We start from the raw sequence: 25,065 nt of genomic DNA, 5'->3' as shown, positions 1-25,065 counted from the left end.
CTGCTGTTGTTGTTGCTGCTGTTGCGGCCAGTCTCTGCTTTCGCAGCTCGTATACATATTATGCAAATTAATGCTTGTTTGTGATTTCGCCTGCTATACATTTTTCAACTTTAAAAGTACCCAGAGGTAACCAAAAGTTATGCTCCCCAAAAATTACAGTCTCCGTCTCTAGTAATGCTCTCTATCTCGAATTTCATTTATCATCGTGTGCTATTTTATTTAATCTTTAAATAGGTTTGCAAAGCATTTGGCCTCTCGTTTTGTTGACTTTTAGTTTCAATTTTGGTCACAACTTGATCTTTTGGCACCCATAAAAAGGTTACTCTTTGCTACCAAAAGGCATCTCTAATGCTGCTTATTAAAACAATTTGTGCCGTTTTTATATATAGTATACGACGAGTATTTGTTTTATTTGTGCACACATTTTGCCACCTATCTCCATAATTCACTTAGTTTCCCTACTTTATTGCCATCTGCCGTCTGTTCGCCCCTTGTGGCTTATCGCCGTAGTATTTTGGCCAGGCCATGTGGTTACACTTTCGTTCGTTTCGTTCATTCCCCATTTTGTGTACGGCAAACACGTCTTAAAATATTTTCGCTATGTTTTTGGCCTCTGGAGTATATAATTTGTTCGCCAAATGTATTTTCCCTGACGTTTAATGCGGTTGAAACGCTTCTTCGCCTTCGTCTTTTGCCTTTTGCCTTTTACTGTTTGTTAAATCGTTACCACACACAAAAACTTTCATTTCGGTTTATTAAAGAATGTGGTTCGTTATTGACTTGGTTTATGTCTGGCTGGGAATTGTCACAAGGCTTTATGATGTAATTCTCGCGGGCTGAATTCACCTACATCCGCCGCTCGAATTTCGTATTCGATTGCTTTTGCCAGACCATTTTAATAAAGGAACGAATTTCCGCAAGTTTCTCGGCATCATTAGGAAAGTTGTTAAAAGAAAAGAACTTTGCCATATTAAACGACAATTTTATTAGCTGCAAGTTACAAAAAAAGTAAACTCATCTAAATTCTGATTTCAATTCTTTTACTACTCTGAATTTAATAAGCCAATTTTCATTCAGTGTTAGATTCATTTTAGATTTAATCAGTATTCACTTAGACTGAGCTTGACAAACATAAATAACTCTACTTGACTAGAGCTTCTAGTCCAATCCAATTTGTCCGCTTTCGACATAAATCCCCATATGCAGTTCCATGTTTGTCAGTGCCAAACAATTGCAACTCGTCTGGTAGCACATAAATTTTCATTTAAATTCCAGCAAACATTGTGTGCTCATCTTTCTTCCTTTAGCTTCTCCCGCACTTTAATTAGAGCAGTGGGAAAAGGGGTTTTTTTTTTACCGTTTTGTTATTGCCTTGGCCAGACAAGGCCTACATCAACATTGACAGTTAAAAAGCCGCCGGTCCAAGGGCAACCTAAATGTTTAGCAAGTTAACTTCCTTAAAGTCAACAAAAATGTCCACGCAACCAAAAAAGGCAAACAACGAAAAAAAAAGCTGGGCAAACTTCAGTAGAGTAAAAGGAAAAGTGACTAATTAATATGCTGTCGCTTGTGTTTCTTGATGTTCTATCATTTTTTTTTTTTTTGGTTGTGTATTTTATGTAGAAGCTGTAGAAGTGCTGAGGAGCGTGAAGCTTAGACAAAGTTTTGCCCATCTCTTTGCTGAGGAATTGAGCTACATTTTTGATTGCCCCCGGAAAAGTATGGTAAAAGTTTTCGCCTTCAGCCAGCTTGACTTTTGTATAAAGTTGTGTCCGGTTTGGTATGCTTTTTTTTGCCTCTTAAGCAATGCTCAAGCGAAAAGCAAAAATTGTGAGAAAGGCAACAACACAGAGCCAAAAAAAAGGTTTACCTTGGCTATAATTAAAGGTCTGGTTTCGGGCTCCCTTTCATTACTTGCTGGCTGCTTTCAAACAATTTCCTTTAGCTGGAATTGCTGCGTATGTGTTTTGGGTGCTCCAGAGAGTCATTAAAACGCGCTCAAGTATGGCCCGAGTGGATTACATATACACACATGTGAATCTGCAACTGTGTGTGTGTGTGTGTGTGTTTGTGTGTGTATTTACCACATTTCTTAACAGGCAAAAGGGTTGTTCAACTTTTCGTAGCACCCAAAACAAAAATAAAAAATGGATGTTAAAGTTTGTTAAGCTGATTAGTCGACATTGCCATGTAAATTGCTTTGCTGTCGTATGACGTTCATCTATATTCACATTATGTTTGACTTACTTCACATGTGTGTGTGCTTGTGTGTGTGTGTGTGTGTGTATGCCATGTGTGTGTCATTCGCGTGTGAAGTGAAAATTTGGTGTGAAAGTTCATATTGTGTTAATTAGGCATACGCTTGTTCACTTTCATGTTTGTTGTACTTAGCTCTTAATTATTGAGTTTGCTTTAATTGCACTTCATTCTCTCTCTCTCTCGCTCTCTTTTTTCTCTTTGCCCCTATTTATCTCTGATTATTTTGCCCCACTTCAATGATATTATCATTTTGTTTTTCTTCTCATTAGCAGTTTACCCACACTTTTGTGCGCTTTGTGGTCAGTTTGCTGCTCAATCGTTTCTCATTGTTGCCAAGCATTTAACTCAAGTTGTTTTAGCAAAACTAAACTTGACATTTTATTCTCTATGGTCACATTATTTGGCTAAATACTTTTAAAACGAAGGTTTCTCAACCTCTCATTCTTTAAACCGAATTTGTTAGTAAATGTTGCATACTTTTAGGGGAAAGTAAACCAAAGTCTTGAAACACTTTAAATGTAGGAAAGGGAAAATCCAAATTTAAATCTGTTGTACGATATGAATTTTATGACCATGAATGAATTAATACTTTTTATAAGAACAATGATCAACTGGATTGGATTTGGTTTCAAAATGTTTCAAGGATTCAATCAAATTTGTTACAAAATGTAGCATACTTTTAGGGGCTAATGAAAGTCAGCGCGATAGTAGCTTTATAAAATGAAGCTGTTATTGAGACTATTCAATTAAAGTTAAGAGAAGGAAACATAATCCAAAACGAATTTTTAACATATATGACTTGACTACTTATTTCTAATTAATAAAATACATTTGTTTTCTATCTTCTCGTTGCAGTGTAGAAAAATGTAAAAAAGTCGACTAAAACATAATATTTGTTTGCCTGCAAATTCTTTTCGATTTTAAGTTGTAAACGAAAAACGAAACCGAAACCGTAACCGAAAATATTTAGAAAAGTAAAACCAAACGGTTTGTAGCTTCTTGCTTTGTAGTAGAAACGAAATAAAACGCGTAGAAATCGAATCAACGTAACGAAAAGTTAACTTAAGAATCAAGCTAATTTCTGGTGCGTATAACTCCATTAGAAGGCGATTAGCATAGCGAACTATATATACATATATATATATATATACTATATAGAACCACGTAACGTTAACGAGAGATACTGCAGCAGAAGTGCCAACAATAATTCAATCACAACCCGGCAGCAGCAGCAAAGAAAGAAAAAGAAGGAAAGAAACAACACTCCAAGTGGCAAGTGGCAAGTGAGAGAGTGACGCGGTCGTGACGCGAAGCAAAAATCTCCCACTCACTCTCGCTTCCCTCCACCCCTGATCCACTCCTCACAGATTTCTGCCTGGGGGGCGGTGAACACAGAACGCAAACTAACTAGAAAACTTTCTCACAACACTCGAATAAAGCGGCAAACGTGCGCGTTGGAAAAAACAAAGTTGTTCCTCGATTTTTGTTTCCGACTCAGTTATAGATACGAACTGCAGATAAAATTGTAGTTATCGAGAGAGAGACACACACTAAACGAATAGAAAATCTTAACGCGAGTGCTTTAAGCAGGATGTCCGCCTCGATGCCATTGACCATGGACCAGCAGCAGCGACGCTCGATCTGGCCCACCTTCATCCTGTCGCTGTTGTTGCTCCAGAAAACAGCGAGTGCCATCGATTTGAGTCGATTGTATGGCCATAAAGCGGATCCATCTGAGAAGCGCAATGGTAAGTGCATTGCTAATGTAATTCAATTAATTCCCATTTACGTATTTTTGTTTGTCACTAAATTTACATAATTGGCTGCAAATGAATTAGGCGAACTGCGATGGCGAAAGCAATGGAAACTAAATACTAATTGCGTAATTAAATTGATGGCGATAATACGCTTTGAGTTTGATCAAATTTAATTGGGCATAAATTAAATTAGTTAATTAGTTTTCGAATACAAAAGTGTGTGCGTGAAAATCGTATGCAGGACATTAATTATTTTTAATTTATACACTTTTTATCATATATCTATTTATGAGCAGCTTTCTATTGTAGAGCATTTGCAAGTTAAATATTTCCCAGGATATTTTCCACAAACGAAATGCGCAAATATTTAACGTTTGCGTGTTTAAAATGAACTTTTGCAATTATATAAACTAGCCAAGTTCTCGCGGATCAAATGCATTCGTGCCCCATTTGTGCTTGGTTTTAATTGCTCTCCGTTAACTGTTTGGAATTTTCCGCAGTTGTTTTTTACCTACGGAACTATTTATTATATAATTAAATTAACACCAGTCGACTCGTAAAACAACTGCAATAAGAGTTTGAAATTAAAGTTGAACATTCGTAATAATTTGTTATGGAGAAAACTGCATTGTTTATGCATAATTCATGTATTAAATAAGTATCGTGCATTGATGTATAAATAGTCAGCTAATTGTTTTCAATAATAAATGCATAAAAAATGTTGCAATATTTTTTTAAATTCGCTGTTAAATCCAATTATTCTCTTATATGGATACTTCAATTTTTGCAATTATCAGATTTCCAACTGCATCTGTCGCAGTCATGTTTAATTCTGTTTCCAATTTCATTCAAATGACGAGCAAACGAAACCTTTTTTTTATACCCTGTAACTGTTGACAATAGGTTATATTGATCACAGAGAAAGTCTGACATATTTCAGTTATTTTTTAAAAAGTATTACACAGTCAACAACTTTAAAGCTTACAATTATTATGAGCAGACAGCATTAATAATTTTTAATATTAAAGGTCAGCTCAGTCGTCGTTTTGACAGCAACTCTAGTTGCATTACACACTTCAGTTGGTAAATTCCAGTTTTTTTTTTCACCTGTCACATGCAGTTGCCATAATTTCTGCTCTGCATAAAAAATGCAAAAGTATGTCCGTTGGGTAAAGACTTGCAGCTTCACAGGAAACACTACTTTGCATAGTTGAGGTCATTAAATATTGTACAAACATATTTATTTAAAATTTGCTACTAGAAGCTCAGATTGTCAACAGAAAATAAGGAAGTGTTTTTTGATTATATTTTGCATATTTATATTAAAACTTTTCAGCAAACTTAAAGTCGTTAAAATTGATGCTAAAATTTCAATTAAAAATGTAATTTTTTTGCTAGAATTTTCAATTACCAAAATAAAATAGATAAAATTGTGTGGATATATTTGTGAACTAACTTTGGAAACTTTGTGTTTAGATTATACAGTAAAGCTGAGGTCTAAGAATTGCTATACATATAGAAACAATTTCAGTTAAGTTGGATTAAAAATAAATTGTGATACTGTGTGGCTATGTTTTAAATTGTCGATGTAAAATAACTTTTTAATTTTGATAACTTACTTTTGCATATTTGTATTTAAGCTTTACACCAAACTTGAAGTCATTAAAATTGTTGATTAAATTTCAATTTCATTTGAGATAAATCTCAGATTAAAACTATAATTTGTTGCTAGAATTTTCAATTATCAAAGTAAAATAGAGAAAATCTTGTGTTGAGATTTTGTAGCAAAGCTGAATTTCTATACAAATATCATACAAGTAATTTCAGTTCAGTTAGATGAAAAATAAAATATATTGCTGTGTGCTATATTTTAGTCTGTCGAGGTAAAATAAATGTTTATTTTTGTCAATATTTATTTAATGTATTTGTAATTTCATTTTACCGAAAATTTTACTTTCTACTGGAAACAAAAATGTCAATATAGGTTTAGTGAAATTTCTGATAAACAATAAAAATTGTTTTTCTAAAAGATTGAAAAAATTTACATTTTTCGAAAATAAATTTTTTCATATTTGTATTTGAACTTTACATGGAAATAATTGAATGGCCAACTAGAAATCGCTAATCCCAAACTCAAAGTTACTTGACAACTCCGGAAACTTCAAAATGCACTCAGTGTTGGATCATGCAACACGGAGCTTGCAACTTGTGGTCTAAGTTTGATGGGATAGTGCGATGCTTAGATGTTAATGCTGAAAGCATTTTCCTGCAGTTCGTTCGCTTTGCTTTCTCTCTCGGTATGCCGTGTTATTTTTTTTTACTTTTTTTTATGGCCTGTGTCGTCAACGTTTCCTTCAACGGTGTCCATCACTCACCTCAGGCGGTCATTGTCGGTCGCTATTGTATTTGTGGCATTTGGCTTTGGCCGCCTTACTGGCCACCGTTGACGTGGCCACTAACGAACGTGGTTCTGGTCATAATTTCTAGTTTTTCACGTTTTTTTTTTTTTGCTTTTCTGGTTCATGGCAGTTAATAATTGTGCAGCGAACTGAGCTTGTTGCAAACAAAAGCTCCGGATATTACAAAGCACCGCATGACATTTTAATAGAGTTTCCTTTTCCTCTTCCATTTTTTTGATTTTATGGTTGGATAATTGCCGCAACGTTATCCACTTTCAGTGGTTACTGCATGCAACCAAGTTATGTGTCAGCAACTCAGCGATGCTTGATTGAAACTAGTTTTTAAGTGGCTTTTGTAGTGAAAGGGCAATCGACTTGAGTTGATTTCACGCCGATTATCGTGTCACACAAAAGGTGTCGCTTAAAATTTCAATAAATTTGACCTCAGGGGAAAATATTTCACAGCTAGCTTAAAAGATATTTCAAGAGTTAAGCGAATTTATGACGGCAAAAGAGCAATAAACATAAATCGCTGAGCGGTCATATTTGATAACATGGCTGTGAATGAACCTCTAATGAGAACGTGCCCAATCCTTTGACTCTTCCCGTTTCCTGGGTGCGCTTAAATGGAAGAAAGAGAGGTGGAAAAAATCCATTAAAAGTTACGCGCGGCACGAATTCAGTTTTTGGGGTTTTGTACTTATTTATACCTAATGAGGCACGCAGCGAACAAGTTGCAGCATGTTGCGAAAGACCACGGAAAATATTAAGAAAAGAGGAAAATTGCTTGGGCAAGAAAATTAATTTCGAAACATTAGCACAATAAGCTGACAGCAGCAGCCCAAGTTTTTCGGGAGTCGCTCACGACTCCCAAAGCGTAGCAAACCAAAAGTTTTAATCAAATTAGAAGAGCCGCTCAACTGTGCAGGAAATAAACTAATAAACTTGATGGCGGTAAAACTGCAGCTCAGCTCGATTCCTCTTTGGTCAAAGGTCACAGGTGGCCATGTGGTAGTAGATACAGCATAATGCTGGGTTTATAATCACAATTTTCATTTTTGGGGTTCATTGATGTGGTGTGCTAGAGTGTGTGCCCCATTTGGCTTCCATGGAGATTTCATTTTGAATGGCATGCAACTGCAGCAGGCAGCAGTCAGCAGGCAGCAGCCGCAGCTGTGGTGGCAAACGATCACGTAAATGGGCAACGAGGCTTCAATGCCAGCACGAAATGTTGTAAGCCAATATAATGCCCCATTGTGGTAGTGGCAAGCGGCAAGCGCCAACTTGCGTTTTGTGTTTTGTATTTCATATTTGCTTTCGCATTTGCATTAGCATTTGTGGCACGCTCCAGCGAACGTCTTGGCGTATGCTACGTTTTGTTTGCCATTTGTTGACGCTTTGCTTTTACGAAAATACACCCGAGTGCACTCACATGCTCGAATTATGTGCCCCATTTCTCTGTGTTCTCTGCTCTGTTCTGCTTTGTACAACAAATAAATTAAATATTACATAATTCACAGCGAGCTTTCACGTAGCATTTTCTGATTGAAGCACTCCCAGAATTCTAATTGAATTACATAGCATACGATTGTATCGATACTATGATTGCGCCTCTAGTAAACAGAATACAAAAATTACCCGACATGAATACAGTTGGCTAATGAAGAGAAAGCCATCAATGGACAGTCTTATGGCGTCATCAAAACTACTAGCAATATGAACATCGCCATCGCCATCGACGTCAATTTCAATTTCATTTGCTTTCGCTTGTTACCAAAATAATCACCATGTTCGGAAATCAATTAGTCGCTGAATAACAAACATAAGAGCTTACTTAGTTCAATGTTGAATAAATATGCCTAATTGAGTATACAATAGACAAGTAATCGCAATTTAGTTGAGAAAACAAGCTAGAATACTCTTTACAAACAAAAAAGTTCATAGTCAATGTTACACGCTGCGTATGCGTAATGTGTAAAATGTGCAGTCAATGTAACACATCGCGTATGCATAACATGTTCTGGGTAGTGCAGAGTATCAACAAAATTATATCGCATTTACTTTACTGCATCAATATTTATATCAAACATTTCAATTACGTATACGAAATATTGTGTTGCCTCAAAACATATTTTGTTATTTTTACTTCATATGTGCAATGTTCTTCATAAATAATTAAAAAATGATTGAATACGCTCTGCATGTTCAATATCTTTTATTCATTTAAGCTTTACAATATGCAACAAGCTCCGTAAAAGCCGCAATTTTAATTAAAATTGCCAACCAATCGAATTTAAAACCAAATCATAAAGTATTTGCAAATACCTCTCAAATAACATAAACTTGCACAAAAGAAATATTTCGGAAATTAATGTCTTACTCTGCCCATCCTGTTGCTACATGCGAGAGAGAACTTTTTGCAAAATATTTATTGTTATTGCTAGGCAAAACTTTCCAAGCGTATCCGTCCTCTAGTGTTTGGGCAATTTGTGGGCCTGAGGACATAAATAATAACAATATAAATTTCAAGCTAAACGTTGGGTAAAATAACTAGTAAATTTACCACGACTGTCAAAGCCATTTGCAAGCAATTTTCCATTGTTATAAAATTGCCAGCGGGCAGCCTAGTCGAAGATAAACAACACACAGCACATTCTTTGGCAAATGTTTTCATAAATGTGATAAATTTAATTACGTTGACAGTTTAATTAGGCAAACGCAGGAGTGATTTGTTGCCCGCTTGCCAATTTTGTGCAAACTGGAACATTGATATGCAAATCTATGAATTTATTAGATATGCGTATGCAAATATCTTTGCTACCCTCTGTCCACCACTCGTCATTTCGCTCGACAACTTTCCGTTACGCATACGCCGCGTTAACATTGACCCAACTGGCATAACGACTTTGCAGCGCATGCCAATCAGCCATATGGTCGCAGGGTTTAATAACTGTCAGCGACAACACAACACAACCCAATCATATGTAGATTAATAGGCAACGCATATCGCTCTCATTTTATATGGAAATTAAGAGACATAAACTACTTTTAATTTGGTCACAGATATGGGCCAAAAATTGTGGCGCTTGAAGGTTTGACTAGAAGAGAAATGGAAGCAATTGTTTGGGAATGTTGTCTAATATGGCTTTGAAGCTTAGCAAGTGGATCTTCGCTGCTTTCAGTTTAAAAAATAGTTTTAGAAATATGCTTAAATTTAACTTAGAAATATATTTAAACAGTTTATATATACACAGCTGCGAAAATGACAACCCTCAAAAATATTGCAATTATAAAAGGCTTAACATAAAGTCACAATTTAGCTTTTAACATAACAATTCACGTTTTATTATATTAGATATAGAAAATAGTTTTTTAGTTCTACGATGAACAATTAATGTACAAATATTTGCAATTTTTAATTTGCAAATGCAAATAATCAGCAGAAAGAATGTTATCAAATAATTCCTTCACTGTTTACTAAGAATTCATTTTATACTTTGAGGACAAACTTGTCTTTCCACAATGTAAATTTTCAAGTTTATCTAGTATAGTTGCAATTGTCAACAAAATAAAGACCCCAACTGTAGGCTAAAGGTCAATTCAAATCGATTTTGTGACTCAACTTGAATCGATACAGATATTGTTGAAGACTTTTATATATATAAACAGTGACGTAGTAACGTGAATATTGCGACTGGCGATTGCGAGGTCCTTTAACTATTTAAGCATTCACATTATGCATACTTTTATTGCTTGTACATATAATGGTAATGAGCCTGAGCCGAAGGCAGCCAGCTATAACTAACTGCGAGTAAATGGCTAAAATATTCGCTTTTACTTTCCACAATGCGCGCTTTTTATGGCGTAATATTATTTGACGATGGTCTATAGGTTCACAAAGAATGCAGACCAAATTGTTGCTCGCTCCCCCACAGTAACAGCAACAGCAACAACAATAGCAACTACAAAAATGTCTATACATATACATATCTACTATATATGTATCGCTTTTTACGGCTTGTCAATTTTACGGGCTGCCGACAGCGATTCAAGCGAAAGTGTTTTTCCTTTTTTTTTGTACTTTGCTGAGTTCGCGTTTCTTGTTTCGCTTTTCACTTTTCACATTTCTTCTATTTAATATGTGTGTGTGTGTGCGTGTACTTACAATGCGCTCGACACACCCTCTCGCTCAGCCCCCGTTAAAGTTTTAGCACGCGCACAAAAAATAAAGAACTTATTAAATATGCAGAAAACACCTACAGACCCCGTCAGCAAGACAGTCAACGCGACGCGACACGACGCGTTGGTTAAGCCAGTCATTGAGGACCTTCATGCATTACTCATACGCAACGTGGGCCAGGGCCAGCGAAAATAGCGCAGGTGTAACATGGCTTTTTCATTAAGCCAAAGTGTATGAAAATGCGGTTCGCCCCCAAAAACATGGAAAACAACAACAGACAAGCTGCGGGCGTGTCATATTGATTTGTGGCTTCTGCTCGAAACTCAAGTTCAATATGCCAAGCGAAACGCGATAATAATTGATCATTTGCAGCAGGAAATGGAAAGTAGGCATGATTGAGTAAAAACTCAAGTAGCTAAAGATGAAGAAGACTAAAAAAGAGAGCTGATGTAGCTCTCAGACTACTCACGATTTTTAGTACTTTACTCTGCTCCGCAATCTGCCTGCTTAGTGCCTTCTAACCGTAATAGACATGACATTAAGGCAGCCTTGACAATTGAGTAAACATCGTGGAAATGCATTTTATTTATCAGAATTTCATATTCAAGCCATCTAGTATAAATAAGAGTTATTCTATTTTAATGCCACATTTGCATATTGTATTGTGCTCTCGCCCTTAATGCATATATTTTTTTTGCAGACAGTCGTTGAAAAGAATGGATATAAAAATCCAATTTGGCATATAGCCAAACCGTTGGTAATGCCAGCTGAGCTCAAGGAATGACAGTCTCGGCGGCAAACGTGACAGCTAAAAGATACTTAAACTATAACCACAAAATGCAGATGCAGATGCGCTTTAGTTGAGACCATTTGCAGCATTTGCACTCAAGATCCACTTGTGACTTTTGCGCACATTCAGTGGCTTGGCCAAGTTCTTGGTTTCTTGGTCTTCGATGTTGTGGTGTGCCTCTCTGTCCTTGCCTTGCCTTTGCTGTTGTGGCGTTTCGTGGCTGCATCTGACTGCGTCTGGCTTTGAATATCCAATTTAGCTGCAAGCATTAAAAGCAATTCAATATTGCATATTGCACATAACCATACCATACTATGTTATGGTGTTGAAATGCCCTCAACGCCCTCAACCATCGACCTGACATAACCGGAAAGGCAACAAAACACGTTCAGGTGTGGACTAAGTATATAGATATTCAATGCATTCAGCATTTGGATTTCGCTGTTGCTGTTACATTTCATTCGAAATTGATTTTTGCTTGTTTGCCTTCTTGTCAGCAGCTCGCTGTTTGTTCACGTAATTTATGACTTGATATAATTTTCGTTTTCATTTTCATTTTCAGTTTTGTTTTGCATTCACTCATGTTACACCTTGGCAACTTTTTAGCTTAATTAGGTTTCTCAGTTGGACGCGGTAACTTTACGCCCGGAAAGTTGGCTGCGTATACGTAATTTTCAAGGTATCTGCAGCGCTGCTAATTAGTTGCTCGCATTTTGTATTTAAGATTTTTTTTAAATGCTGCACTTTCCAGCAAACTTTTGCTATGGCAACTATTTAATTATTACTGCGGCAACTTAGCTCATCAGCCTTAGTAATGTTATGCATGCACATCATAGTGTGAGATTCGCATTTTTAATGCGAGTGTAAAACAATTCCCTGTGGTAATTTGAATAATAGATGCCTCACACTTTACTCAACATTAGTTTCAATGATGCAAAGTATATGCTAATTTATGGACTTATGGAAAAATACTATCGCTTTATGCAAAGCAAATGCAATTCAAAATAATTGATACTTCAAAGCTGAATATGTAATTACACGATTACAGCAATTAATATTTGATAAAATGAGATGAAAATCAAATTGAAAATTGAAATCAAAACAATAGCATACTTTTCAGCGTCAATTTCCTGTCACTCCGCTAACCACAAGAGACACAGATCGATGGATGAGTTGATTGCAGTGGGATAAAGTTCGTGAATTGGCCAAATTATAGAAATCGAAATTCGATTTTGTGGCTTTTGTGGCGGCGAGAATAGATTTAAATTATTTATTGCATGCATTTCAGCATGTGTGCGGCCGTCGCTTGAAAACAAAACAAAACACATTTCAAATGTGCAGCGTGTGTTCAGCCTATTATTAATTTCGCCGCAGTTTTGTTGTTGTTGTTGCTGCTGTTTGGCAGGTGTTTATGACAGTCCATAAGCAGGATTTCAGTTTGCCATGCTCTTGAAATAGAAAACTTTTACGCTTTTAACCTCGTCCTGGCATTGGCTTTCAAAAGCGACAGGCGGGCAAAAAGTTCTCCTCACCTGCGGGTTGCATGTTGCCTGCAACGAGTTGCTTTCATTTCCATCCACGTTTGCACTTGATCGACGCTGCAACACGGTTTGAGATTAGTGAAATAAATAGACGAGAAACTTTGTGTGCGGACTTCAAAAGCAAAAGCAACGCTAAGAGCCTTCCAATAATGATTTTTTTCGACTAGAGTCAGCTCGACAACATTTTACTCTGTAAATTATTTGACTGGCCTACATTTTTAAAAATTGAAAGTTAGCATTATTTCAGTAATTTAGACAATTTATATTTTAAAGGTATTCTATTTGTCTTTTATTTATTTGTTTTTTGTCGTTTTCTAAGATTTTCAGAAATTTTAAAATGTATATTTTTTAATGATTGTTATCTATTTATTACTATTTATATTAGATACTTATATAATTTTTTTTTTTGAAGAGATTACATTTTTAAAGAATTCTTCAACATTTGCAAATTCACAACTATTGTTTTCATAACATATTTATTTTCATGTATGTGTGCGTATTCTTCTGGCACTTTTTGCTCTACATTATATTCGCAATATATAGTACAATGCACTTGGGTATTCAGATGCAAATAGCTTGACACAACTCGTTTTAATAAACCAATCTCCTCTGACTATGCTGACTAGCAAAAGAAATATTGGACAATTTAAAGGATTCCCAGGCATTTGCAATGCCTTTCATAGCTGCACTCGAATGCAACTGCATCTGCAGCTGCTGTTGTTCCCCATTCTTGTTGTGGTTGGCGAGGGAATTATCGTGTTGTGGATGCCATGTCTCCTCTATGTGCATGTGTGTTTGTGTGTGTGTGTGCTTTGTGGTAAGTGTCGACAGGCACTTTTGTGTGTGGGATCTGTGCCGCAGAAGCAAGCAGCTGCTGCCAGGCGTATTGCGGTTAAGATGAAGTACGAGTAGATGCAGAAATGCAACACGTACTATGCCTTAATAGTGCTGCTGTTTGTTAAATGGCTTCTGGAAACTTGCCATGCACTCTCTTGTTCAGGCCTTTATAAGAGTCACTTTAAGAGCTGCAGAAATATGGGAGATCTAATAATGCAAGTGATTCATAATCTAATTACTCAACGAATTATATAGATTATAGATGAATTGATAATTTAAGAAAGGGCTTAAAATTCAAGAGTAATTCTTAATTATGATACGATTATGATAAATAGTCGGCCTTACAAAGAAAATACGTTTTTTTTTAAATTTTGCTTTTTTATTTCTCAACATAATCTCTTTTTAGACGTATGCACTTGGACCACCGATCCTCCAGTTTCCCAATACCTTCCATAAAATAGGATTTGTCCAGGTCCTCAAAATAGGCGTTTTTTCACAGATTACCTGTTCATTTGAATGAAATTTCTTACCCTCAAGCCATTTTTTTAAGTTTGGAAATAAATAATAGTCACAGGGTGCTAAATCTGGAGAATAGGGTGGATGGGGTAGAATTTCGTAGTGCAATTCACACAATTTCGACATGGCGAAAACGCTCTTGTGAGCGGGAGCATTGTCCTGGTGAAACAAAACTTTTTTCTTCGCCATGTGCGGCTATTTTTCTTCAGCTCCGAATCAAATCGTCCCAAGAGATTGGAATAGTATTCTCCCGTAATTGTTCTGCCTTTTTCCAGATAATCCACATGAATTACACCTCGGGCATCCCAGAAAACCGTTGCCATCACCTTGATGGCCGACAAACCGATCTTTGCCTTTTTTTCTCCAGTTGAAATCCATTGCTTTGACTGTTCCTTACTCTCTGGTGTATGGTGATGAATCCAGGAATCCAAACTCTCCTTCGCAATGTGCAAGCGGTTGCGCTTATTTTCCATTGTGAGCAATCGCGGCACCCATCTTGACGAAAGCTTTCTCATGTGTAAAAATTCGTGTAAAATGTTTCCAACGCGTTCCCGAGAAATGTTTAGAGCATTTGCAATCTCTCGCAGCTTGATTCGGCGATCATCCAATATCATTCCATGGACTTTATCCACAATTTCTGGTGTTGTCACTTCTCTAGGACGACCCGGGCGATCATCGTCAAAAATGCTTGTCCGCCAGCGTTTAAATTCAGCAGTCCAATATTTTATTGTTGAAAACGATGGAGCTGAATCCTTATAAACTTTGTCTAACTCATTTTTAATATCGTCGTTGGATTTCTCTTTTAAAAACAGAAATCTTATGATAGCACGATATTCGATTTTATTCATGTTGACGACAATGCAAAAGTGAATGCGCTAAAAGTCCCGCCAAAATTACCGGTGTTGATAAAACCACATGAAACTTTCACAGTAATCAGCTAATAGAAAACACTAATCGAATAAAATATTTACGAATTTTTAAAAAAATTTTTTCTTTGTTAGGCCGACTATTTATCAGCCCACCCTCGTACATCAACGCTTTTTACAAAATTGTTTCAAATGATTATATAAAAAAAATGTGTTTACAATTAGAGATTGATTCATAATCTAATTACGCAACGAATTATGTGGATTATAGATTTGTTAGACAGTTGAGAACCTGATGTTGGAGTAAGTTATTACTATTATGACGACCAAACTTTGTAGTTTTAAGTGTGTCTCGTCTATATATAACATAGATGTATTATGCATAACATTATATATAGACAAGACATATTGAAAGCGACAAAGTATGCTCGTAAAGTAATAATAATAACTTATTCCATTGTTCCAATCAGGGTTTTAAACTGCCGAACATATCTATAATCTATCCAATTTGTTGCGCAATGTATAACATATTAATTGAGCATATATCACTTTACTTATAAATACGATATTAAACACCTATTAGGTATTAACAAGAGTGTGTGTGAACTCTTAAAAAAAAATAAAGTTTGGTTTTATGAACCATGACAATGTTGATCAATGTGGCGATGGTTTCAGGTTTGATTCGGTTTAAAGTTCAAGTCTAATATAAACAAGGACGTTTGGCTAAAAACATTTGTCCGGGGTCCACATAAGTGTTGCGTCGCTTAGCGATGCGTTGCAGAATGGGCAGCGGCTTGGGGAGCGACGCCCGTCGACGAAGTCGGATGGATTAGCTGCCGCTGCTGCTGGGAAGGAGTTGCTAATTTTCCCGTAAAAGATGTTTGCCAGATTACGTTGGGTTTGTTGACGCGCCGCTAGCTGTTGGTGTTGTTGTTGTGTGAGCTGCTGCAGATGGTTGTGATTAAATGTCTTGCGACGTTGCTAAATCCGAGGCATCGCTGTCGGTGTCGTCGTTGTGTTCAACTGCAGCGTGACGGTGACATTGCGTGACTGCAGCTGACTGAAAAGCATTCGCGGTATTGGCGGCTTGGCCGCCTTGCTGCGCAGCTCGTTGTACAGCTGATGGATGACATGTTCGTGACTGAAGCGAGTGTCGCGTAGGCTGCTCTTGCTGATGATGAGTCCGTTTTGGAATTGATACAGCACCTGCATGAGGAACTTCTTCAGATCATCATACGGATAAATGACATCAAAGTTATCCACTTGATCGCGATGACTCGAATAGCAGTGCTGTATGTACTCATCGAAGCCGCTGTTCAAGTGCTCGGCGCACAAGTGGCAGGTGCCAAAGCGTTTGCAATGATCGAGCATGTGACGCAACGTTTCCAACTCATCCACTGAGGCGTACATGCAGAACGAACAGTGATAGATGATCGTGTTCTTCACCAGTCGAAAGCTAAATGTCTCCTCTGCATCCGAATGCTCCACGGTTCCGTGTTGCGCAATTGCCACACTCGATGGCATCAACACCCGACACAGATTACATTGATAATACTCGTTTTTGGTGCTTCCCATTTCGATCAGTTCGTTTAGTTCGCCATCTGTTAGATTCTTTAGATCGTTGGCCAGATGCGCCTCGATTGTCATGTGTTGCACCAACTCTGGCCACTCTTTATACGTCTTGTCGCAGTAGCCGCATTCGCGCATTTGACGCACATCGCAGGCCACCAACGTGCGGCGATGATGCACATTCGGAAAGTGCTCCTCTAGCAGTGCTTTGGCACTCCCCTTGAAGCCGTAGCACACCGGACAGCACAGCTGCGGTTGCACACAGAAGTAGAAGGGATGGTCGGGATGTTTGATCGCCCAGTGTTGCGATCTTAGTTCGTCAATGTTGTGACACGTTTCTGTGCAATGCGAGCACGCGAACTCGTACTGCTTCTGCAAGAGAGGAAGAGCGAGAGAGAGAGAGAAAGCGATATGTCGATTAGGTAAACTTTATTAATTAATAAAACAAGCTATAAAATAAGCATCCAACTAAACAGCTATTGGTTACTATCGATAACGATAGTAGTCAGATATCGATTGAATTTGGCCGACTGTTTTCGTTGATTTATAATTTCTTTAAATAAGCTATAAAATAAGCCCCCAACTAAATAGTTATCAGTTACTATCGATACCGATAAATATAGTAATAAATGTAGAATCATAAAAACGTACCTGAGCAGATGCAGCGTTATCTGTTAGGTCATCCTCTTCATCCGACGTCAACTCAATGGGTTCAAAGATCTGAATGGCCTGTGCATGGTTATTGGAAGCGATTGCCTCAGGTGGCTCAACGTGACCCTTTGACGAAAATTTTTGGGCCATGTTCCAAAAGTCATCGTCAAGCATGTCGTTGGACAAGCGATCGAACTTCTGAATGGGTAGACCTGGCAATCCGGAATGTTCCTGCGTCATATGAACGGCGACGGGGCGATGTTTAGTATGTCCAAAGTCACAGTGGCGACACTTGTACCGAAAGCGATTCAAATGCATCTGCAGACAGTGATTGCCCATCTTGTATAAGGTGTAGGTCGCCGCATGGCATGTGCTGCAAATAAAACCTGCCTGGCGATTTTTGCACTTAATGCGCAGATAACATCGCAGCGGCTGGATGCGTTTGCTGGCATGGTTACGACGTATATGATTGACGATTCTCATGAGATCCTTGCAGCCGTATTCGCAATACGGACAGCAGTACTGATACATACGCTGGTGTGCTACCGCCGTGTGTCCAATCATCTGATGCTTGTTGGCGAGCACAGCGTGGCATAGATTACAGAACCATTCATCGGTCGAAGTGCGCGGTTGATACACTAATTTAAACAACGATGGTAAATTGTATGAGACAAAGCACATTAGACTGTATCTTTCACATTTTTTTACGTTATATAAAAATCAAACGTTTGGAACTTTTTAGCATATTTTAGGTGTTTTTAAAAAAATATGACAAATTATGTTCGCAATATACCAAATACATCTTTTAGTATATTCAATTAAGTTTACTATATTTTAGGTATATTTTAACAATATGACGAGTTACGTTCTCGTTATATCAAGTACAACTTTAAGTATAATAAATCAAACTTGTGCAAAATTTCAATATATTTTTGGTAGATGTATTTGGCATATTTAGTTAGTTATTGTAATTTTAGATAAACTTACACGACTTGAACCATCGAACTTCCGATAACTTGGTGTGCATTATCAAATCATCACGCTTATGGATAATTACATCCACATCATCGCCCAACTTTGCATGCTTGATGTGAATATGGTGATCGATTATGGAGCGTTCAGGCGCAAACGAGCGGCACGCACCGCATTGATAAACGTATCGCTTATGATACTTCAAATGTTCCAGCACCTTCTCCAGTATTAGTAAATGATCCTCATAGTTACAATGCGGACACTTAAACCAATCTCCGTAGCTGTGCTGAGTGCTCAGATGCTGGCTCAACCCCAGCTCTGTGTCGAAATGCTGGCCACAGTCGGGTACACCGCACTTGTAGCGTACCTCCTTGCGCACAAAGTGAAAGAGTGGCTTGACCACCATTTGTCTTCCAGCTACCGGCAACTTTGCCGGCGCAATAGGCAACTCAACCTCGTCGGCATTGGGTTCTTGCAGCTCCTCGCGACTGGCCAAACCGTGCTGGAGAACACCATGCTGAACATATTCATCGACATCCTTGCCGACATGACTGCAATAGGAGCATTGCAGATAGTTCTTCGGTCCGAAACTGAAACTGTGGAACTTCATGTGCTCCCGTATGCACATTACTGTGTGGGAGCAGTAATTGCAATTGGGCGCCATACAACGGAATCGGTTGCCAGCGATTTGTGTGCGATCTTTCCTTGGTGGTGAACCTGTCAGTCGGGGTTCAATAGATATGTTGATCTCCGTCGGAATGGGACCCTCATAGTTTTGGGTAAGGCTCTGGGTAATGACGTAGTCATCATTAGTGGTGACAGGTAATGGCACCGTCACGCCCGTTATGAGAGGAATGGATGTATCGGCGAGACTATATACATCATTGATTTGGAGTCCCAATTCCGAGTCGCGATTTATAACATCGGGCACATCCACAGTCGTTGGCGGTGTCTTGGCGCATGGAAACTCTCCGACACCGGCGGCGTTCAGCTGCTGTTGCTGGTGACTTGGCAGACGCGATTGGGCGAGTAACAAACTCCTAAGCGTTGTATTCTCAACAACGGGTTCTCGGGGCACAGCTTCCGATTCGATTTCGATTGCTTGTTCGGCCTTTGGGACTAGACGATCTTCCGTGAAACGACTCACACGCAGCTTGGGCAGCACAGGTTCTGGTGGCGCAACTTCAACAGCCGGCTCTGGTGGCTTAAGCGCCCCAATTTCATCCACATGCACTAGCACCATATGCCGCAGCTCCTCGCGAATGCTCAAATTATCGGGCACTTCCTTGACGGGTAGACTGCACTCAGTACAGCTGCCGTTCCAACGCAGCGACGGATGACTGCGTGTAAAATGATTTTCCAGACCTTCTATCTCATTCGAGAAGAGAAATAAGCAGTCTGGAACTCGGCAATAATATGCAAGCTTCAGGGTCGGTGAGCTTCGCAAACGGAATGCAGCATTCTGCACACAAATCATATACTGTATGGGGATTACTTCGGTTTCAGATGGCCATACCGTAGGCGCTGATGGCAGGTCGACTATCACTTCAGGTTGGGAATTTAGTTCGGGAACTTCGCTTTCGAGGGAGCTGTGGTCGGGTGAATTTGAGGGTTTGCCCTTGATGTTACTGCCGCTAGCACTTCCGATGCTATTGGTGTTGCCCGTGGAGCGACTTCCGCGACTCTTCAACTTATTGCAAATCTTGTTAAAGTTGCGGAATAGTGACTTGTTGCTGCTGCGGGAACCCTTACGCCTTTGCTCCGACGCCAGTTCTTCATCTTCATATGGCTCCAATTCATTTTCCTTCTGTTCCTCCACATGCGGTTTCTGTTTCACGCCCATGTCCACGTCCACGTCTAACACCTGCTGTTGCTCTATGTTCTGTTCAGACGTGTGTTGTTGATCCAAGTCTTGATTTCCGTCCGGTTGCGACTCTGACATTTCCTCATCTGCCTGTTCTATTGCGACTTGCGCTTGTTGCTCTACTTGCTGTTCCACTTGCTGCGGCTGCTCTTCTTCCTTTTCGGGCTCCGGTTGTTGAGCTTCTTCCTCTTGCTCTACGTTCCGTATTAACTCTCCAACTGCTGATAATGGATCTTCTTCCGCATCGCTCTCATTAGCCAATAATTCCCTTGGAATTGGCGTCGCCGATATAGTAATTGATACTTCCAGCTTTGGCGATGAAGTGTCGTCCACATCGAGCTTTACTTCTACGTCTACACTGAATCCGACTCTGCCTCTGCAGGTGGTATCGTAGCGCCTTTAACTCGCTCAGCCTGAGGAGAGCTCTGTAGATACTCGTTTTGTTCGAGCTTGCACTCGTGGATCACAAGTAGCTGCTCCTCGTCCGGTCGAGTTGGTGGCATCTTACTGGCAGTCACTGACTGACTGTTGGCTTGCTCAGGGGGCTCCGTCTTGGCATTGTTGCTGATCGGCCTTATGCGCACTTTTGGATTCGTCTTGGATTTTGGCGACTGTTTCTTTTTATTAAGCTTTGCAATCTTACTCTTGTGACGTACAATCAAGCGCTTGGTGCAAACTCAGCGCTAGTGCTGTTACTAACACTGCTCCTTGTGCTGCTCCCGCGTCGTTGAGCGGAGCATGCCCGACGTCCGGTGGCGCGAATCACATCGTTTGCATAATACATTTGGGCAATGTCATCGTTGAGCCTTTCCAGCTCACTGCGTCTTGACCTCTTCTTGGGCGGTGGTGAAAGCAGATTCTCAACTGCGGTCTTTGCTGCTTGCCAGTCAAAATATTTTGCGTTGAAATGCTGCAATTGTCGCTGGTCTTTTCAAACATGATGGCCAAATTTCTATTGACACGTTTCTGCGAGGACTGCGCAACTTTAATTTTCTCAGCCGTCACCTTGTCATTAGAGTTAAGCTGTTGCTGTTCTCGTCGATGGTCAACGAGATCCTCGTAATTGAGACTGACACCACCAAAAGTTCCATTGTTCGCTGATTGTTGCTTGTGAGTTTCAACCACGCTTGGTGGTTCATTTTCAACGTTGTCTGTATTATCTGCCGTCGGTTTCTTTTTCTCCTTGTTCTCGTTCAAATTAGACTTTTCTGCTGGGCTCTTAGCTTTGCTCGAATGCTTTGTCTTTTCTTTTTCCTGTGCTTCAGATTTATTGGACGTTTCGTCGACATCCTCGTCTTTCTTATTTTCGGATTTCTTTTTTTTCGCCGCACTACACGAACTATGTTTTGCGTCAGAATTGTCCGTTTTATCCAAATCAGCTTTATCGACTCTAACCACTTTCTTCGACTTGTCCGCTTTTTCTTTATCTACTGTTTTATCGCTTTTAGGTACTTTTTCCGCACTATCCGATTTTTCTTTATCAAAATGAACTGATTTTGCCACTTTATGGCTCTTACTCGATTTGTTTGTTTTATTTGACTTGCTGTAGCTTTGCTCTTCATTATTATTATTGTCAACGTTGATCGACTCTTCGCACGTATTGGTTTTATCACTATTCTGACCTCTTATCACCTCAACGCTTTCAATGCGGGATGGTGCCGCAACTGCTTGTCCGTCGTCTAGCAGCTTCTCAGCTTCTTGCTGCTTTCGCTTTTTTTCTGCCGCCGCCGCCGCATCCAGTTGTCGTTGCTTTATTTTTGTAACAACAGTCACTTTATCAACGGATGTCCGAATTTCAACTACAACAACCGACCTATGTTCAATCGTGCTACAAGTCTCGGTGGCGGTGTATCCAATGCCCCTCAAGGGCATTGGCAATCCGTGCCACCGGGATTGTAGCTGCTGTAGTTGCCTGGATTATTGGATGTCTGCCAACCGGATGGATCTCCACGCCGTTTGCCGCTACCTTGTGGTGAATACTGTGATCCTGTGGGGTGTTGTTGAGGTTGCTGCTGCTGTAGGAGTCCATTGCTCTGACACCATTTAGCACGACGTGGATCACGTGAGCCCGCACCGTTAAGATTGCCATAGCGTCGAGTACTAGAATCCTCTTGTCCATTATTAAATCCGTTGGCAAAACCATCAACATTACCTGGCGACAGGTTATTCAGACTCGGTGCCCTATTCAAATTGATTGAACCATGCAATGCGTTCGGCATGTTCAAATTGACATTGTGCTTTCTGTTGTTGTTGATGTTTGCCGGGATCGATTTTGTAGTTGGCGGCGATGTGTGAGTCGTTGACTTTGCCGAACTACCGCTGGGTGATCCAATCACTGGAATGGACTGAGGTAATGGAAATTTCTTAACTGGAATGTTCTTCCTTCGGGGCCAACTTGTCGTCGGACCTTTCGCACTGGATTGGATGGGCGACACACTTGCCTTGGGTGGTATTTGGGTGGCATAGCTTCCACTGCGACCACGTGGATCAGTGCAATCAGATGGTGAAGCAGGTGTTGTTTCCGGTGTAGCCGCCAATGCCGCCAACTTCTTGCGCGCCTCCTCTAAAGCAGCAGGTGCCGGAAGACTCGATCGGCGCTGAGTCTTCGCATCATCTGTTGGAACGGGAACAACCGTTGGTCGTCTCACGAAAACTGTCGACTTGGGCAACGTGGCATCGGTCAACGAAGTTGGATGCATTGGCGTTTGTGTGTTCCTTGGAGATCTACGCACATAATCCACGCGTCTGCTGCCAATCGACGAGTCTATGTTGGGCAATAGGGCAGCAAGTGAGGGTTCGAGACCCAGATTTGGTTTTGTCGGTTTAGGCGGATTCGAGCGACGCTCAAGGTCAGGCTTAGGTGCCGAAATCTCTGCTGCTACAAGACGCTCAGGCTCGCGATCAACAATCGTGGCAGCAGTCGACCTCCTTTCCAACAGGTCATCCTGAACAGTTATTAACTCAGGACTGGGGGCTGGTGGATTTGCACGACACTTTTGTGACGCAATTGAGCCAAAGTTCAAGGGAATTGTTTCTATGACAGCAGTTGACATCTCTTTTAGCTGCGCTTCCTCAGCTGCATTTTTAGCTGTTGTTGTCTTTGGGTTTGTTGCCGTTGGTTCTGGTAGAATAGCACATCGCTTTGGTTCCAAATTTGTTGGATTTGATGTTTGTGGCGTTGGCAATTTAGCTGCCGGCACAGAAGGTTTGTTTTTACTTTCTGGCGCCTTAGCAGCAGGGGCCATAGTCTTTGAATGGCGCAACGTTGCCGGCGATTTAGCATCGAATACTGGTTTCCTAGGTGCAACTGCTGGCGCCTTCTTTGATATTCCGTTGACAGCATTCGTCTTGGCGGCGGTACTTGAAGTGGCAGTTGCACAAGTGCAGTGCTGCCAACTTTTGACCAGCAAAAAAAGCTGTTTTTGACGGAATGAATAGAGAAAAAAGCTTAAAAAAATTATTAAAAAATCCAAAAAAAAAGCTAAAAACAAATGTATAAAAAAAAAGAGAAAAAATGTCTTTAAAAATAACAATTTATTAAGTTCATTTTTGTTTAAAAGATAAAGATTTGCATTATTTAATCGTTATCTCCTTAGTCTGTCTCATTTGCGTATGACATATTAGTGCCTATCATCTGTAGATATTTTATAGGCACTTCATAGTCGACGCAGCATTTTCCCATCCGTCACAATCCGATTCTCTATATTACAATAAAAATGAATAGAGTATATCTTTTGCTTGAAATTAATACTTTAACTTATGCTTAGAATGCATTCCTTAAATTGGTTAACCTGGCAAATAGCTAGAAATCGCGTATGACCAGGGCAAACACAATATTTGGATGGCCACAGTTGCCAACTCAAAAAATCTCCGGTTTTCACCAGAATCTTTAAAGATCAAAATTTGTTGTGAGCTGATGTTGGCCCACTTGATCAAATTGAAATGGAAACACTAAGCGAGTGATGAAATTAGCGTATTTCGAGAAAACAATCGATACGCCAACACATTTTCTGAATTGTTTATAAGTGACCATCGTAAATCTGCCACTTTTCCATATTTTGTACTTTTTGTACTTTTGTGTTAACAACACAAAAAAAGTTGGGAAAAAGCCAACAGAATTTCTAAAAAAGCTAGAATTCCCGCTTTTCACAATTCCCGCAATTCACAAAATTTTCCCGCATTTAGCTTTCAAAAAAAGCCAGTTTTGACGGGAAAAAATCCAAATTGGCAGCACTGCACAAGTGCTAGCCTCTTGAGTCTTACCTTTATTGGCTCCATTTGCATTACGCCACGCTGCTGTGGAAGTACTTGGCTGTTCGTCATCTATAACGATCACCTCCGTAGGATGCAATGACTGCAAACGATATGAAATAATAAGTTCAGCAAGTCGGATGTTATCGATAAACTATCTACTTACAGGTTCATATTTGGACTTGAGTTTGTTAATCTTCGTCTCAATATTTGTCAGCTTCGACTCCATACAGCGCGCAAACATCGCCGACGACATGCTATATAGGAAGGAGATTTGATTAGTATTGTAACTATGATCATTTGTTGCAAAATGTAGTACTTCTCGCTCTCCAAGAGTTCGCTGAACATGTTCAGTTTTGTCCACTGCTCATTTGTCATGTTATGTTTAAAGGTCGTCATCAAGGTCCTGACAAAGGGAGCTGAAGCGCGTAACTTTGCCCGACTATATGGGGAGTCCCCATTTACTTCGATGACATCATCCCCCCTGTATCACTCATGGTTGATTACAGGTCCTGGTGCCATGAAATGAAATCCCCAATTGAGGAAAAAAGAAAAAATTAAGACTTATATTATAGATAGGCTTTAAATTATAACAAGAAAGCTACAGTGCACT

The 25,065-nt window shown here is 39.5% G+C and overlaps 4 protein-coding genes across 4 annotated transcripts in view; 1 reads left to right on the top strand and 3 right to left on the bottom strand.

Moving 5' to 3' along the window:
* LOC133837250 (IDLSRF-like peptide) overlaps window positions 1-25,065 on the top strand; it is a 72,146-nt gene that overhangs the window by 916 nt on the left and 46,165 nt on the right. The window contains exon 2 of the mRNA XM_062267935.1: window positions 3,115-4,007. Coding sequence (XP_062123919.1) covers window positions 3,851-4,007 — 157 coding nt within the window. The 5' untranslated portion in view covers window positions 3,115-3,850. The remainder of the gene's footprint in view (window positions 1-3,114; window positions 4,008-25,065) is intronic.
* On the bottom strand, window positions 15,372-20,599 carry LOC133837257 (uncharacterized). Its single transcript, XM_062267943.1, has 4 exons — window positions 18,353-20,599; window positions 17,366-18,003; window positions 16,187-17,086; window positions 15,372-16,126 (listed from the first exon to the last, which is right to left on the bottom strand). The coding sequence occupies exons 1-4, from the start codon at window positions 20,277-20,279 to the stop codon at window positions 15,869-15,871; spliced, it is 3,723 nt and encodes a 1,240-aa protein (XP_062123927.1). The 5' UTR covers window positions 20,280-20,599; the 3' UTR covers window positions 15,372-15,868.
* LOC133839529 (uncharacterized) lies at window positions 22,064-23,564 on the bottom strand. Its single transcript, XM_062271128.1, has 2 exons — window positions 23,540-23,564; window positions 22,064-23,263 (listed from the first exon to the last, which is right to left on the bottom strand). The coding sequence occupies exon 2, from the start codon at window positions 23,252-23,254 to the stop codon at window positions 22,064-22,066; it is 1,191 nt and encodes a 396-aa protein (XP_062127112.1). The 5' UTR covers window positions 23,255-23,263; window positions 23,540-23,564.
* On the bottom strand, window positions 24,364-24,880 carry LOC133839519 (uncharacterized). The gene is made up of 3 exons (XM_062271117.1): window positions 24,772-24,880; window positions 24,619-24,709; window positions 24,364-24,555 (listed from the first exon to the last, which is right to left on the bottom strand). Exons 1-3 carry the CDS (start codon window positions 24,849-24,851, stop codon window positions 24,364-24,366), a joined length of 363 nt encoding a protein of 120 aa, XP_062127101.1. The 5' UTR covers window positions 24,852-24,880.

Source organism: Drosophila sulfurigaster, chromosome 2R, assembly GCF_023558435.1.
Source record: "Drosophila sulfurigaster albostrigata strain 15112-1811.04 chromosome 2R, ASM2355843v2, whole genome shotgun sequence".
In the NCBI taxonomy this organism is placed as follows: domain Eukaryota; kingdom Metazoa; phylum Arthropoda; class Insecta; order Diptera; family Drosophilidae; genus Drosophila; species Drosophila sulfurigaster.
The sequence above is the reverse complement of the archived record's forward strand: the minus strand, read 5'-3'. Positions and strand labels throughout refer to the sequence as shown.